Here is a 17837-nt window from a genome sequence, read left to right on the forward strand (position 1 = left end):
CTCTTTCATGTCCGAGATCCATCCTTTTAAAGGGTATTTGCTCCCTACCACAAAATACGCAAATGTATCCCAGATCCTTGGGCATAATATGAGGGAGTTGACAGTGCACCCCCCCCCCCCCCCCCCCCAAAAAAAAAGAGGTATGATCTCTACTAAACCCTCTTTGGCTTGTAGTTCTCGTTAATTTAATTGCTTTCATGTCAGGAATGTACTGGGGGTATATGAGCAGCTTTGGTCCAGCATGTGAAGGGCCAGCAATCGTCATCTTAGATACTTTTTGTGGTCTCATAAACAGCATTTAAGAGAGGAAGAGACAAGCAGATGGTTTTATGAAAGAGAATGAAACGGAATACACGTTGAAAAGTTATGTTCTACGTTTTATGTGTGATAGAAGCAGAAATGCAGCTGTCGTGGATTGTTTATCTTCTGTTTCCAGCTGATAACATGGAAGTAGAATTTGAAGATAGTTGCGTGTAATTACAATTAAAATGTTCCGTGATTTACAGTAATTAAACATGAGCTTTACATAAACAGATGCTGTTTGTTCCGCACAGTTTTGCAGAGTTTGAATGAGTTTGCACAGGCCGTGAAAGGCAACGAGTAGCACAGATCTCACTGAGTAGAGTGATGCATTCAGATCATATTTGTGCATGTATTTGTGAACCATCTAAGTTGTGCATGTGCTTTTTTGTTGTTGTTGTTGTTTTTTAATTAATTCAAGAAGGTCATATTTTAAACCATGTCTGTTAGCAATTTTAAAAAACAAAAAACAAAACCAATTTCACAGCTGGTCAAGGATAATTTTGCCATATACTGTATATATATATATATATATATATATATATATATATATATATATATATATATATATATATATATATATATATATATTTTTTTTTTTTTTTTTTTTTTTTTTTTTTTGGCAGGTGGAGGGGGAGCGTGTGTGTGTGTGATAGATAATAATTCTTAAGAGCCTGTTCTTTCATATTTATGAATACATTTTACCACATTGCAGTTGTTCTTTTAATGAAAACTCAACCTATCATTCTTTTTGAGTTCTACACATGTGGTGATACCTTATTTATGCCAGGATGTTAATAAAAATCAATGCTGGCTATTCTCAGAATAAAGTACTTATATCCACAGTTTCAAATTGCATAAGTCAAATGGTGTCCACTTTATGGTCTTCTCAAAACATTAAAATTACTGTTCTGGATGCTCAGAATGCATCTGAGCTTATCTAGAAACCATTGGCTTCTGGGGGCCTAAAGCGGCCCCCATACCCCCGGCCTATGGGCTTCGGCCCTAGGGGCCTCACACTTTGTCTCCCCCAATTTCTAGTTCTAAATTGCACCCTTGTCTGACACGCCCTTTGAGCTATACCAACGTGTCCGCTGAAGCATACACACAGACGGGATCCAGTGCACTGTGTCTGATTTACATTTTTGTTCATTTTAATAAGCGTATGTTAATCATATTACTACGTACTGTAGGTCACAGACCTTTTCGTGCTGTGCTTATGTTCTTATTCAGTATAATTTTCTGCTGCACTGAATTTTACTGTATGAATTTTTATTTTGACCACAGGTTGCAGGGGGACAGTCTGTCAAACAGCAAAGCTGAAGAGGATCACAGGCCTCATATTTCTGAGCAGGCTGTACCTGATATCAGCTGTGAGTTGCGTGACACAAAAGTATCAAAACTTCAAATGCGTTTCCAACACTTCTGTGATCTCACGCTCTCTTTCGTTGTTTGTGGGTGATCATGTGTGCTGTTTGGAGCAGCTCCATTGCCTGGGGTGAACGTGGCTCAGGGACGGGTGCAGGAATGCGATGCCATATCTCAGGTATCAAGCTCTGTAAATGTTCTCCCAATATTAGCTGTCAAAGAATTAAGATCACTTTCCAGTTATTATTATTATTAATATTATAATTGATGTTGTTGTGTTGTGATTGGGTACTGAGCTGGCAGCATGGTGGCTTAGTGGTTAGTGTTGTTGCCTCACAGCAAGAAGGTCATGACATTGATTCCCGCCTGTGGCCTTTCTGTGTGGAGTTTGCATGTTCTCCCCTCCGAGTGCTCCGGCTTCCTCCCACATCCAAAGACATGCAGATTCATTGGATTGGACACTTTAAATTGTCCATAGGTGTGTGTGCAGGTGTGAATGTGCTTGTTTGTCTATATATGGCCCTGCGACAGACTGGCATCCTGTCCATGGTGTACCCCACCTCACTCCCAATGACTGCTGGGAGAGGCTCCAGCCCCCCGTGACCCTTAATTGGAGTAAGTGTTTGAAGATAAGTGAGTGAGTGAGTGGGTACTGAGCCCCTGCTGACAGATAGTGAAAGTCCCCTCGATTTTATTGGTAATAGGACAAAGCCCAAACAGGACCATTTTTACCTTAATGTATGAGTGTAATTTTAGTTTATGCAACATGTGCAAATGCTGAAGGTTTTCTCCATTGGTTCAGCTGTCCAAGAGCTCAATATTTTGGTCAGTTCCACTGAAGCATCACACAATGGTAGCATATCATGTGAAGATCAATCAATCAATCAATTTTTTTATATAGCGCCAAATCACAACAAACAGTTGCCCCAAGGCGCTTTATATTGTAAGGCAAGGCCATACAATAATTATGTAAAACCCCAACGGTCAAAACGACCCCCTGTGAGCAAGCACTTGGCTACAGTGGGAAGGAAAAACTCCCTTTTAACAGGAAGAAACCTCCAGCAGAACCAGGCTCAGGGAGGGGCAGTCTTCTGCTGGGACTGGTTGGGGCTGAGGGAGAGAACCAGGAAAAAGACATGCTGTGGAGGGGAGCAGAGATCGATCACTAATGATTAAATGCAGAGTGGTGCATACAGACCAAAAAGAGAAAGAAACAGTGCATCATGGGAACCCCCCAGCAGTCTACGTCTATAGCAGCATAACTAAGGGATGGTTCAGGGTCACCTGATCCAGCCCTAACTATAAGCTTTAGCAAAAAGGAAAGTTTTAAGCCTAATCTTAAAAGTAGAGAGGGTGTCTGTCTCCCTGATCTGAATTGGGAGCTGGTTCCACAGGAGAGGAGCCTGAAAGCTGAAGGCTCTGCCTCCCATTCTACTCTTACAAACCCTAGGAACTACAAGTAAGCCTGCAGTCTGAGAGCGAAGCGCTCTATTGGGGTGATATGGTACTACGAGGTCCCTAAGATAAGATGGGACCTGATTATTCAAAACCTTATAAGTAAGAAGAAGAATTTTAAATTCTATTCTAGAATTAACAGGAAGCCAATGAAGAGAGGCCAATATGGGTGAGATATGCTCTCTCCTTCTAGTCCCCGTCAGTACTCTAGCTGCAGCATTTTGAATTAACTGAAGGCTTTTTAGGGAACTTTTAGGACAACCTGATAATAATGAATTACAATAGTCCAGCCTAGAGGAAATAAATGCATGAATTAGTTTTCAGCATCACTCTGAGACAAGACCTTTCTGATTTTAGAGATATTGCGTAAATGCAAAAAAGCAGTCCTACATATTTGTTTAATATGCGCTTTGAATGACATATCCTGATCAAAAATGACTCCAAGATTTATCACAGTATTACTAGAGGTCAGGGTAATGCCATCCAGAGTAAGGATCTGGTTAGACACCATGTTTCTAAGATTTGTGGGGCCAAGTACAATAACTTCAGTTTTATCTGAGTTTAAAAGCAGGAAATTAGAGGTCAGCCATGTCTTTATGTCTGTAAGACAATCCTGCAGTTTAGCTAATTGGTGTGTGTCCTCTGGCTTCATGGATAGATAAAGCTGGGTATCATCTGCGTAACAATGAAAATTTAAGCAATACCGTCTAATAATACTGCCTAAGGGAAGCATGTATAAAGTGAATAAAATTGGTGCTAGCACAGAACCTTGAGGAACTCCATAATTAACTTTAGTCTGTGAAGAAGATTCCCCATTTACATGAACAAATTGTAATCTATTAGACAAATATGATTCAAATCACCGCAGCGCAGTGCCTTTAATACCTATGGCATGCTCTAATCTCTGTAATAAAATTTTATGGTCAACAGTATCAAAAGCAGCACTGAGGTCTAACAGAACAAGCACAGAGATGAGTCCACTGTCCGAGGCCATAAGAAGATCATTTGTAACCTTCACTAATGCTGTTTCTGTACTCTGATGAATTCTAAAACCTGACTGAAACTCTTCAAATAGACCATTCCTCTGCAGATGATCAGTTAGCTGTTTTACAACTACCCTTTCAAGAATTTTTGAGAGAAAAGGAAGGTTGGAGATTGGCCTATAATTAGCTAAGATAGCTTGGTCAAGTGATGGCTTTTTAAGTAATGGTTTAATTACTGCCACCTTAAAAGCCTGTGGTACATAGCCAACTAACAAAGATAGATTGATCATATTTAAGATCGACGCATTAAATAATGGTAGGGCTTCCTTGAGCAGCCTGGTAGGAATGGGGTCTAATAAACATGTTGATGGTTTGGATGAAGTAACTAATGAAAATAACTCAGACAGAACAATCGGAGAGAAAGAGTCTAACCAAATACCGGCATCACTGAAAGCAGCCAAAGATAACGGTACGTCTTTGGGATGGTTATGAGTAATTTTTTCTCTAATAGTTAAAATTTTGTTAGCAAAGAAAGTCATGAAGTCATTACTAGTTAAAGTTAATGGAATACTCAGCTCAATAGAGCTCTGACTCTTTGTCAGCCTGGCTACAGTGCTGAAAAGAAACCTGGGGTTGTTCTTATTTTCTTCAATTAGTGATGAGTAGAAAGATGTCCTAGCTTTACGGAGGGCTTTTTTATAGAGCAACAGACTCTTTTTCCAGGCTAAGTGAAGATCTTCTAAATTAGTGAGACGCCATTTCCTCTCCAACTTATGGGTTATCTGCTTTAAGCTACGAGTTTGTGAGTTATACCACGGAGTCAGGCACTTCTGATTTAAAGCTCTCTTTTTTAGAGGAGCTACAGCATCCAAAGTTGTCTTCAATGAGGATGTAAAACTATTGACGAGATACTCTATCTCACTTACAGAGTTTAGGTAGCTACTCTGCACTGTGTTGGTATATGGCATTAGAGAACATAAAGAAGGAATCATATCCTTAAACCTAGTTACAGCGCTTTCTGAAAGACTTCTAGTGTAATGAAACTTATTCCCCACTGCTGGGTAGTCCATCAGAGTAAATGTAAATGTTATTAAGAAATGATCAGACAGAAGGGAGTTTTCAGGGAATACTGTTAAGTCTTCTATTTCCATACCATAAGTCAGAACAAGATCTAAGATATGATTAAAGTGGTGGGTGGACTCATTTACTTTTTGAGCAAAGCCAATAGAGTCTAATAATAGATTAAATGCAGTGTTGAGGCTGTCATTCTCAGCATCTGTGTGGATGTTAAAATCGCCCACTATAATTATCTTATCTGAGCTAAGCACTAAGTCAGACAAAAGGTCTGAAAATTCACAGAGAAACTCACAGTAACGACCAGGTGGACGATAGATAATAACAAATAAAACTGGTTTTTGGGACTTCCAATTTGGATGGACAAGACTAAGAGTCAAGCTTTCAAATGAATTAAAGCTCTGTCTGGGTTTTTGATTAATTAATAAGCTGGAATGGAAGATTGCTGCTAATCCTCCGCCCCGGCCCGTGCTACGAGCATTCTGACAGTTAGTGTGACTCGGGGGTGTTGACTCATTTAAACTAACATATTCATCCTGCTGTAACCAGGTTTCTGTAAGGCAGAATAAATCAATATGTTGATCAATTATTATATCATTTACCAACAGGGACTTAGAAGAGAGAGACCTAATGTTTAATAGACCACATTTAACTGTTTTAGTCTGTGGTGCAGTTGAAGGTGCTATATTATTTTTTCTTTTGAATTTTTATGCTTAAATAGATTTTTGCTGGTTATTGGTAGTCTGGGAGCAGGCACCGTCTCTACGGGGATGGGGTAATGAGGGGATGGCAGGGGGAGAGAAGCTGCAGAGAGGTGTGTAAGACTACAACTCTGCTTCCTGGTCCCAACCCTGGATAGTCACGGTTTGGAGGATTTAAGAAAATTGGCCAGATTTCTAGAAATGAGAGCTGCTCCATCCAAAGTGGGATGGATGCCGTCTCTCCTAACAAGACCAGGTTTTCCCCAGAAGCTTTGCCAATTATCTATGAAGCCCACCTCATTTTTTGGACACCACTCAGACAGCCAGCATTTCAAGGAGAACATGCGGCTAAACATGTCACTCCCGGTCTGATTGGGGAGGGGCCCAGAGAAAACTACAGAGTCCGACATTGTTTTTGCAAAGTTACACACCGATTTAATGTTAATTTTAGTGACCTCCGATTGGCGTAACCGGGTGTCATTACTGCCGACGTGAATTACAATCTTACCAAATTTACGCTTAGCCTTAGCCAGCAGTTTCAAATTTCCTTCAATGTCGCCTGCTCTGGCCCCCGGAAGACAATTGACTATGGTTGCTGGTGTCGCTAACTTCACATTTCGCAAAACAGAGTCGCCAATAACCAGAGTTTGATCCTCGGCGGGTGTGTTGCCGAGTGGGGAAAAACGGTTAGAGATGTGAACGGGTTGGCGGTGTACACGGGGCTTCTGTTTAGGGCTACGCTTCCTCCTCACAGTCACCCAGTCAGCCTGCTTTCCCGGCTGCTCGGGATCTGCCAGGGGGTAACTAACGGCGGCTAAGCTACCTTGGTCCGCACCGACTACAGGGGCCTGGCTAGCTGTAGAATTTTCCACGGTGCGGAGCCGAGTCTCCAATTCGCCCAGCCTGGCCTCCAAAGCTACGAATAAGCTACACTTATTACAAGTACCGTTACTGCTAAAGGAGGCCGAGGAATAACTAAACATTTCACACCCAGAGCAGAAAAGTGCGGGAGAGACAGGAGAAGCCGCCATGCTAAATCGGCTAAGAGCTAGTAGCTACGCTAAGCTAGCGGATTCCTAAAAACACGCAAAGTGAATAATGTGTAAATAATTTAGAGGTGATTCAGCAGAAGGAGTGCTTTAGTTAAGGCACGTAAAGATTACACTGGGAAACAAATCATAATCTAGATAACTAGATCAATCTAATTGCGCAGATTAAACAGCTAACAGATACAGAAAAACACCGCTGTGCTCTGGAACAGGAAGTGATACAATTCCGCAGTGAGAGCCAACCACCAGTAGAGGCAAGCAAGAGTCAAGCAAGAAGATGTGCAGAAGGAAAATTTACTGAAGTCGCAATTACCTCCAAAGTGATTACTGGGTCTGCTCCTATCTGCTTAAATGCTCTTATAAAGGTTTTGCCACTCATCATCTGCTATGCTGCCCCAAGAAGCACCATCTGGCATTCCCATCCCAACCTGGTCTCACAGCATGTTGTGATTCAGCAGCACCAAATATACATTAATCTATTGGTTTGTGATATTGTGACTAAAAACGCCTCATTTTCGCCACAGCAGCACAAATTCATTCTAATTCATTCCGTGATGGCTGCATGAAATTAAAAGTGAAGCAGGGGGTCGGGTTGGATATGTTTAGGGTGGGGGGAAAGAGTAAGATTAGGTTATGGTTAAGGTTTGGGTCAGGGGTAGGAGTAGGATTAGGAATAGTGAGTTTAAAAAAACCCAGTCACAAAAATTTGACTCATTTCATCACAGGAGCATGAAAAAAAAACCCCAAAACAAACAAACAAAAAAAAAAACGTGAGACTGGGCTGCCCATCCATATGCACAAGGCAATTGAGGTGTATCTCTCTACTGTCAAGAAGCTCTTTACTATCCAGCTCTTCCCATAGTATCCCCCGCCCAACATCTCTAACAACCCTAACATGCCTAACTCACACTTACCATGCACTTCTTTTCTCTCTCTACCTTTCATTACTTTCTCAATTTTCACTCTCTAGTATCACCTTACTGTGGTATTCTAGAAGATTCTGGTACTGCAGTAACCAGAGTTACGTGCAGGGGCGCTAAGCACCAATATAAAAGGCTGTGACGGCAGAGCAGCCAGTCACAGAGGTAGAGTGAATGGAAGGAGACAAGACGGTTGTTCTGTTAACTGCTGTAAATAAATATCGATAGTTCCTGTGCAGCTTCATCATTTCTTCAAGCTTACTGAACCTAAACTGAGCGGTACACAACACTTACATTATTTCACCATCACTTGGTGGTTTGTATGTGCATATAAAGATGGTATTAATCATTATGCTGAAGTCTCCCTTAAATTATAAAGATAGTATTTGTTATGCTGAAGTCTCCCTTCGAACTGTAGCTTGATGGTGATTTCTCACTGGTGGATTAAAGTGTCAGATATCATTTTGTGAGCGTGATCACAGGTCTGCAGTTTCTTTTTCTTTTTCAATAACAGGCTTGCATAATATCACACACTTTGTGGAATGGGGGAAAGAAATTGACAAAAGTTGAAACTGGCCCATGCCAGACTCAGACATGGGCAGACAGTCGCATGCTGTTAATAAAGCAGTCTGTAGCTTTGGATAATTACCACAAAAATCCCATACCTTTTTATAATTACCCAGTCTAAGTGTTAGACGGGGCTTTTTACTGCATTTTTACAAAAAGAGGTTTGGAGGCATTGCTCCGTGTGGGTAGCAGATGCAGAGAGGCTCCAGTCTAACTGGGAGCAGACTTTTAGAGGCTGAAAGCCGTGTCGAGTCAAAGCGTGTAGAAGGACGTTTGATGGATTATTTCAAATGACACCATCCAGAAATTCATTACAAGGCGTAGCATGTAAAAGCCAAACGCCTTTGTTGTTCCCATATTTGTAGTTTAACCAATTAAAGATGAACACTGACATTTCATGAGATGTTTTGGACAGTGTCACTGTTGAAGCCACAGACTGTGATGCAAAAGCACATGAAACTTTCCCTAAAATCTAACACCCTCCTGTATTTCCGCTGAGCTTCACGTGCTGCTTGAAACACTCCACCTCTCACCTGCACTACATCTCTTAAGCCTTGTCTGGCACACTCAAGAACAAGGTTGTAATAATACGTCCCATATGGAATCCACAAGTACAGTCTTTTTTTTGTCACCTACTGGGGTTGTTTTGTGCTTAATTGGTTATGTTTGGCCTTTTATGAAAGGCTAATGGAATTTGTAAGTGTTATTTTAGCAGGTCCTTCGGGGGCTCATTATCACCAAATGGTGTGGAAAAAACATCATGCTTTATGGTCTAATTTTTGGAAAATTAACCCCAATTATTTATGTTGTACATTATGAGGAATGACACAGCTACACCACATCCTGCAGGATATCCACTGTATTCATGTCATAAAATATTACTTTAGAATATTTGTATAAGAAAAATATATCAGTCCCACCAGAAATTTGTGATGCCAGGATTTCACCAATTAATTGACCAAATAATTCAACCAATATATAGGCATAAACAGTTGTGCTGTAAAGTTTACATACCCTGGCAGAATTTTTGTTTTTTGGCCATTTCTCAGAAAATATGACTAATAACACAAAAACCTTTTGTCACTCATGGTTAGTGGTTGGGTGAAGCCATTTATTGTCAAACAACTGTTTACTGTTTTTAAATCATAACTACAGCAGAAACTACCCAAATGTCCCTGATCAAAAGTTTACATACCCCTGTTCTTAATACCGTGTATTGTCCCCTTTAACATCAGTGATAGCTCGGAGTCTTTTGTGGTAGTTGTGGATTCTGTTATTTAGAAAAGTAAAATAGCAATAACTTCTAAAATGATAAAGTTTATACTGCGGGGATAGGCTTCAGCACCCCATGATCCTAAATTGGAGTAAGCTGGTATTGAAAATGGATGGATGGATAAATTTAATTCTGTATGGTTACATGGGTGCTAATGTTCAAATCAACAGAATGTAGCAACACCTCAACAAACATCTATCTATATACATAAAGGGCTAATTCTGTCTGTTTGTGTGTCCGGGCTAAACTCCCAAACTATAATATGTAACCCTAAAACTATATATATATTCTGAATCCTCACGACATGGGGAACAAACTGGTACCATTTTTTTTTTTTAAGTTCTGGGCAACCAATAATTTAATGCTTTAATCTATTCTTGTTATGTATTTATCTTTTATGGTTACTTGATGTCACCAAGAAAGCCTGAATACAAAAATTATAAAGTGGTCAAAATTCTACGGTCACAATTCAAATCCCCACTCCCATCCTGATGATGTCATCAAGAAAGCCTGAGTACAAAAAGTATAAAGTAGTCAATTCTAATTCCACCCCACCCAAACTAGGTGGGCAACCTGACACTCTGGATGACCAGGTCAAGCTGCCCTTTGGTCACACTGTTCATGACATATGTGAGTTAGTAGCCAAAGTCTTTCCAAACCTCCACTGTAACTACCAGAACCACAACTGGCTGAGCGAGTGTGATATCCTTGCTCCAAAGAACTTGGCAGTGGATGACATCAATGCTAAGCTTCTGGCCTAGCTTCCAGGACAGGCCTCCAGCTACATGTCAATTGACACAGTGCCCGATCCAGATGAGGTGGTTAACTACACAGTTGAATTCCTTAACAGCCTGGCACCAGCAGGCCTCCCACCACACAGCTTGGTGCTCAAAGTTGGTGCCCCAGTCATGCTCCTGCAGAATCTTGACCCACCCAAGCTCTGCAATGGAACACGACTCACAATTAAGAAGTTGATGCCAAAAGTCCTGGAGGCCACAGTAATGACAGGCAAGGCCAAGGAAGAAGATGTCTTTATACCAAGGATTCCACTTATTCCATCAGACATGCCATTTGAGTTCAGGTGTCTGCAGTTCCCAGTCAAACCCAGCTTTGCAATGTCCATCAACAAGGCTCAGGGACAGTCCCTTAAGGTGGTTGGACTGAATCTGGCAGAGCCTGTGTTCTCCCACGGCCAGTTGTATGTCGGCTGCTCCAGGGTTGGTAACCCAGAAGAGCGGTACATCTACTTGCCAGGTGGCATGACAAGGAACATTGTCTATCAAGAGGCTCTTCAAAACTAATGGTCAGAAAACACTTTTCATGAATAAATATTTCTCCATTCTAATATTTACATTTGATATTTAAAGCCATTTTATGTTTGTAAAATTGCAATTTTGATTCATTGATATTTACATTTACTGTTACCTACCTTTTGTGTCTAATTTTGTTATAAATTTGATTGCAAAACAAAGTCTGCATGAAGGACTTCAAATGTGTTTGTCTTTGTCTTTTAACCAAGTATTTCCACTTAGTTTGGGGAGTCCACCTCTTATAGTTCTGCTGGACAAACTTTAGTCCATTAAATATTACATTTGTAAGACATCAGCATTACAAAAACAAATGTTGAGCAATTGTTTTGATTAAAATGACTGGCATTTGGCCTATGTCTAAAACAGCTTAACCCAGGCAGTGCTGGGTACCCCAGTTAGTTTGTTATAAATGACAGACACAGAATATGTCTAAATGAAGTATTAAAATGAGAACTGATCATTCATTAATAGTCTTATTTCCAAGTGAGGGTCTAGTTGTACTAATAAAGTTTTAGACTGAGCTGAAAACTCACCATATTCAAAATGTTACCATGATGGCACAAAGATTTTGAAAACTTACACCAAAAATGGTGCAATTTGATGGATTCTGAGAGAAGAAGTTCACTGTTATGTCTGAGTGTTTTTAATGGGATATATGTCATCAAAGTGTTCGTGGCACCTGGTCACGCTGTGATAAGTGGAACCTACAGCCTATGACACAAGATCTCCTCGCTGAGCTACAGAAGGGTAAGATACAAATTTTTTATCAGGTCCAATAGCTAAAAGAAAAAATTAGGATGCCTGGATCTTTTGAAGGGCTGGCGAGACCTGATCTAATCACATATAAAGTATGAGTATACACGTATTAAACAAACAAAATAATGTTGACCACACAAAACATACAATATTTTAGGTGTATACTGTCGGCAATGAAACAGAAGTTAAAGTTTATGTAAAAATCACTGTGTGGGGTCTCTCCCAGTATTTCATATGTAAGTTTTTTTTTCTGATTTGGGTTTGTAAAAGAAAGTGCTCACGCACAGCCATCCAAATGTCCTCATATGTCTCTCAGAAACTAAATTGTTGGCTTTTGGTCCATTAAATTTGATAGTGGATTGGTAAAGAAATGGTCTGTTGATGGGCAGTAGAGTGTGAATGGGATTAATGATGTCACCTTTGTATTGTAGAGTTTGCCTTCAAGATTTTAATTCATAGCTGATGTTCTGCAGTTACATATTTTATGTTCTTGGTCATCATCTGTGATGGCTGTATTATTCTTCCAGAACATGCATACATTGATTACTCTATAACCCAACGTGATGACATTTAATATCTTCTTTTTTGCAGTGACATCACAGGCTCTGAGTGTTAATTTGACTCTGTTATTTGGTATTGTGCAACAGAGGCACCATCTCACACAATCGCTCTTTGTAATGCCTGAAAAGGACTTCTTAAATTACGGTCTAATTGTGTTATTGTCAATATCCTGTTTGTTTTTGGCACTACTGACTCCCTGTGTGCAGTCCATAAAATCCATTCTGCTGTGAGCCGGAACAACAGGAACTCATTAAAAGTTTAGAGTTACTTGTCATATACTAAATCCTTCAGTGATCATGCCAGTTGAAGCGGCTTGGAGCTTTCATGGCACTTCCACCAATGCAGAACAGGATCTGTCCTGGTTCACAAGCCTACTTTGGTGTATATGGAGCATTTTAACAAAAGAATTCAGAAACCAAAAGAGATGGGAGCAGACTTAATTAAAAAGAAACAGAACTTGAAATGGAAACCAGCAAGTTGTAGTTTGTTTTCTTTGACTGAACTTAAAAGTGGACAACTGGTCTGATCTCTTTCCATTATTTCTGCCATGTGTGATGTAATGGTTCCACTACAACTTGGAGGAAACACAAGGTGGTTCACTATGTGGTAGGTTGGTTCCAAGGATACTGAATGGAACTGGTTGAAGAACCACAGCTTTTTATTTCCTTGTAGAACCTGGCTGTGTTCCAATTCAGCGGCTACACTCACTGGCCACTTATGTCATAGGTGTCGTGACTAGACTCTCATTTCAAAGGCTCCTTGGAAAGCGGCCGACATGTACAGGCTTCTTTCCCCCAGAAATCCAGGATACAACAGGTATATCCTTTGCGGCCAAAACAATCCCACGAGTCATTGGTGTGACTGCCATCCCCCAAGACAAAATTATTGGTAAATTTAAAGAACAATACAAAAGGACTCTTTCAGGCTCCAAGTGCAAATAAGTAATGCTTACATGTAAAGTATAAATAAATACTGAAAAATGATGAGTAAAATATGGATTACATCCACTATGCTAGCTTGTCTCGTGCAGTTATCAAGGTTGCCTGGCGGCAAGGGGTAAAGGCGGAAAAAGCTAACTACACAATCACAAAATGCTCAGTGGGCTAGACCGTTTCATTTCAGAGTGGTTCTGGCCTCCACTGTTCTGAAGGCCTGATACCTGAAGAGTTTCATGGGACAATGCCCTTAGAAGTATGGAGACCCTGAATTGGGACAGAGCTGCAGTCAAAGCCTCTGTCTTTACTCAGTAAAGAATCAACTTCATATTTTCAGGTTTTTAATGTTTTTGAGGTGGTTTTTCACTTTTACGTATTCAATGAAGAAAGGGTGGAGAGTGAAAGAGAGCAAAATATGACATGTAACAGATGTAAAGATCTTGTTTGAGATTCAAACCTTGAATTCAGGTTGACACTCCCTTTTCAAGATTTAATTCTTAACATAATTGGAATTATGGAGCATAATTGGATTTTGTTTGTTTGTAATTGATTGGTCATTATTTTATATTGAAAAGCTTATAGATAGATATCTATTATTCTAGTATACAAATAATGAATGTTTATGAGTTCAATGATACAAATATTTCATGAGGTGAAAGCCGGAATGTTCCATTCATCGAGACAAAGCTGAGTTGAATGGAACATTCCAGCTTTCACTGAATTAATAATTTGTTCCATTGAAATAATGGAAAACATTCATTATTTGTTTTATATAACGGCAAAATAGATCCTTATCATTTGATATTATATTAATTTATAAACAACAGAAAAGGGATTTACATTTTGGTGTGCGTCACTTGTGCTTAACAGTCCAACACAAACTTTAAATAGAAGTCCAAAATTGTTGAGTGATGTTGTCCACTGACTTTGTGTCCAGACTGCCATCTGCTTTCCTCACTCCAGCGAAAAACTGTGTCAGAAATTTGTCCAGCTTTTCATCCTGACTTCATCCTAACAGCTCTTCATGCCTCCAGGTGGCTTACGGCATAGTGGATTTGTTTTTTTATGGGGTTTTTTTGCGCGCGTGTGTGTGTTAGAAGAATTAACAGTCTCAGTTAGGTCCTTCAAGTCGTCATCCACCAACAAAACAAACTCTGCCATGTTTAGCTAAACACCGCCCCGGCAGTGTGAGCATACATGGTGGCCGGTGCGTGCAATAGCACATTTTATATAGCACCAAAATTGCATGCTATAAAAGAACTTTTGCACGGTAAATGAAACACAATGGCAAATAGTACGAATAATCCATGTCACATGACATACGAACCACCAATCAAATGACATGGATCCACTCAGCCATTATACAACATCTACTAATAACATGGAGCTCAACTTAAGACCAATAAAATACGTTGATTTTCTTCCAGTTTGTTTACATTTTCAACAACATTCATTAGTTTCAGTGGTTCCATTAATGATACAGTCACATTCAGCTTTGATCTATTCAAACTGGAGAAATTGAAGCTTGGTGTTGCAGGTACTGTTATCAAATGGCAGGTTACCATCCATCGCCCTCCAAATTGTGCAAATTGAAGTAACCAATCAAAAATACACTTGATGGAAATGTGTGTGTTTTATGCTCACTTGAGGTGGTTTTGTCAGGTGATTAAAAAAAACAAAAAATCCTTATTTGAAAAAGGCAATAAAAAAAAGGCAGGTCACATAACATGTAGCAGGCGTGGTGGCCAAGTGATTAGTGCTCCTGTTTTCATAGCAGAAGGTTCGCAGTTCAAGACCACCCAAGCCCATTCTCCATTTAATTTGGAGTTGCGTCAGGAAGGACATCTGGCATAAAACTTGTATCAAATCAGCACGCAGATTCCATCTGCTGTGGCGACCCAGAGTGAAAGCAAGGGAGAAGCCAAAGGGACTTACCTTTTACCTGTGCTAGCTAGCAAGCAGTCATGGCCTACTCACTGCCATGCAGGTTATGCTAGTTTATGGCAGTGCTTAGCTACAATTATCATCAGATATTACAAAAATCTGTCGATTCTGAAAACAGGCCAACATAATTTTCAGTCAGTTGGATCATACAAATACACTCCCTTCATGTACCTGTTTATTTGTTTTCTAGCTAGCAGCTGTGCAAGCTGAATATTTTTAGCCACACAAGTGAAAAGCTGAAAGGGACTTGGTTACAGGTCACATGATGTGCAGAAAGCATCACATGACATTCTAAAATACACAACATGGTATGCGTAGACAAAATAAGAGAGTGAACGCTTGTTATAGGAGATGACCTTATGGCAATGTTGGATTTTAAAAAAACAAACAACAAAATGGCAATATTTAGCAGGTATGACCTTACCTTCACCATTACTTTTGGAGTTGGTAAGGTTAGACCTTACTTGTGTGAAGTGCCTTGAGGCAGCTTTGATGTGATTTGGCGCTATATGAACTAAATAAATTGAACTGAATTGAAATAAACTGAATTGGAGTTAAAGTTCTTGTGAGAGCTTCACTGGAATGATGATCATTGTGAGAACACAGAACCCAGTCATCACATTCCATCAGTTAATGAATACGCTTCTGCTTTGTTGACATTAACAAAATATTGCTTAACTTTTGCTCAAATCTGTAATGGAAACCCAGTTTCTGTGGAGCAAAATACTAAAATTTGTAACTTTACACCTTGACCCTGAGCTGTCATTCTCTCATCATCTCATGCATTCTTTCTCTCTGTCTCTCTTTCTCCCTGCCTTGTTTCTCTCAACGTGGAATCAATCTTGCTAGAAATGAGATCCATCTTTGTTAGTTGGGCAGAAACATCACTAGAGGGTTTTTCCAATTCCCGTTTTGGGCTTTTGGTTTTGTCATACAAGGAGTGAGGAGGAGGTGGTTGGGTTGGGATGTGCTCTGTACCACGAGTGTTTTGCATCAAGAACTGTAATATATTCATACGTCATTGTAAAATCATCACCTGTCTTTATCTAGGAGACAAAAAGGAATATCTTCTCATAGACTTGTTTCTGTAGATTAAAGTATCCAAGCATTCAAACAAAAGGGGAAAATAAGTGTGATTCTTCCAGTTTCACATCATTTGTTGTTTCTGATGAGGACAAAAGGTGCTCCAGCTGCCTTGCACAAACAACATGGTTTCGGGAGCCTCCACGTGCATTGCTGTCTGCTTGCATCCCCAGGATAGCATTCACTATTGTCAGCTGTACCTCCCTTTTCATCACTGCAATCACTACTATTACATTCCTTTGCTGCAGGTTGAAAGGAAGAAATGGTGTTGACTATTTCAAATGATTTAGCTGTCACATTGTCTAGTCATATGATATCTGATCACATAAAAAGTATTCTAAATCACTGCTTTTGGGCAGTTTTGTAAGCATAGATTGCATACATACTGGACAAACCCTTAGTAATGCCACCCATAGGTTTTCTGAAGAAAAGGTTTTATTGGCCACTGTGTACAGAGCTGGTGTTCAAGTGTTTGTGCATACTAAAAATACATGATGTGTAGCAGAAAACACAGAGAGCAGAGGTTCTCAAGAAGAAGACTGGAAGAAAAGCAATTCCCTCAGTGTTTTCTGCTACCCATCATTTATTTTTGTCACACATGAAGCAAATGAGCACCAGTTATGTGCACAGCTGCATATTGGCATTGCCTGAGTGCACCTAGCTCCTGGCCAACCCATGTATGGAAGATGAACAAGACTTGACTAGGGTTGGGTATCGAGAACTGGTTCTTTTCGGGTATCGTTAAGAAATGATTCGATCCACCGATATCAGTAGTCTTTTTACTTAATTCCCTTATCGGTCCTTCAGAGCAGCTGTTGTTTTTGAAGGTGTTTGTTGGGAAAATGATTATTTCTCTACGTTGATTACAGACACTGCAGCAGCTCTGTAATCAACCGTTTCTGCAGCATGACTCCACTTTGAAGCGTGAACAACTGAAGCAATGCTTCGATCCACTGGCTCATTGGTTCTTTGATTCGCTGCTTCAGAAGCGGCAAATCCGCTTCTTAACTCCTCTCAAAGCCATTAAAATATGTTAATCGTGAGTCAGTTTTGTGTGGATTAAAGTCACTAACTGAAACTCTTGTCTTGTTACAGTCAAGAAACGAGAATCGTCCTCTGTTCTGTTGGCACAGCTCCAAACGCTGTGCGACTTTCTAGATGCACCGTATGTGTTACGTTTTTTTTTTTTTTTTCAGCACCAGAGGTTGCAACATGGTTGTAAGACAACCTGTCATAGTTATTTTGTTTTGGAGAGCATAAGCCATGTTACTGCCACCACCTTTTAGGTGGTGTTACTGCAGTATTTAGCAAAACCTTCTCGTCCACACTCAGTGAAGCCACCAGAGGCTTCACATTAATTCATTGTGGAAGATATCTTCAAAAACTGTGATTTTGTGGTGTGAAAAAAGATGGCTTAGTGTGGATGTGAAATTAAAACTGAGAGATTTTTGAAACTTTCTGAATTAGTGTTGATAGCCTGTGGGACAAAGAATGCCTTGCTCAGGTTTCAAAGAGAAGTAGCAGAGCTAAAGTCGCTTTCGTGCCTAAATGAGTCCTG

The 17837-nt window shown here is 40.0% G+C and overlaps 1 protein-coding gene across 1 annotated transcript in view; it reads left to right on the top strand.

The window, feature by feature from the left end:
• Positions 1-17837, top strand: part of c1h8orf34 (chromosome 1 C8orf34 homolog) — a 295839-nt gene that overhangs the window by 235662 nt on the left and 42340 nt on the right. Inside the window, exons 9-10 of the mRNA XM_034169848.1 lie at positions 1588-1673; positions 1785-1858. Of these exons, the coding sequence (XP_034025739.1) occupies positions 1588-1673; positions 1785-1858 (160 nt within the window). The remainder of the gene's footprint in view (positions 1-1587; positions 1674-1784; positions 1859-17837) is intronic.

Source organism: Thalassophryne amazonica, chromosome 1 (assembly GCF_902500255.1).
Source record: "Thalassophryne amazonica chromosome 1, fThaAma1.1, whole genome shotgun sequence".
Taxonomy (NCBI): domain Eukaryota; kingdom Metazoa; phylum Chordata; class Actinopteri; order Batrachoidiformes; family Batrachoididae; genus Thalassophryne; species Thalassophryne amazonica.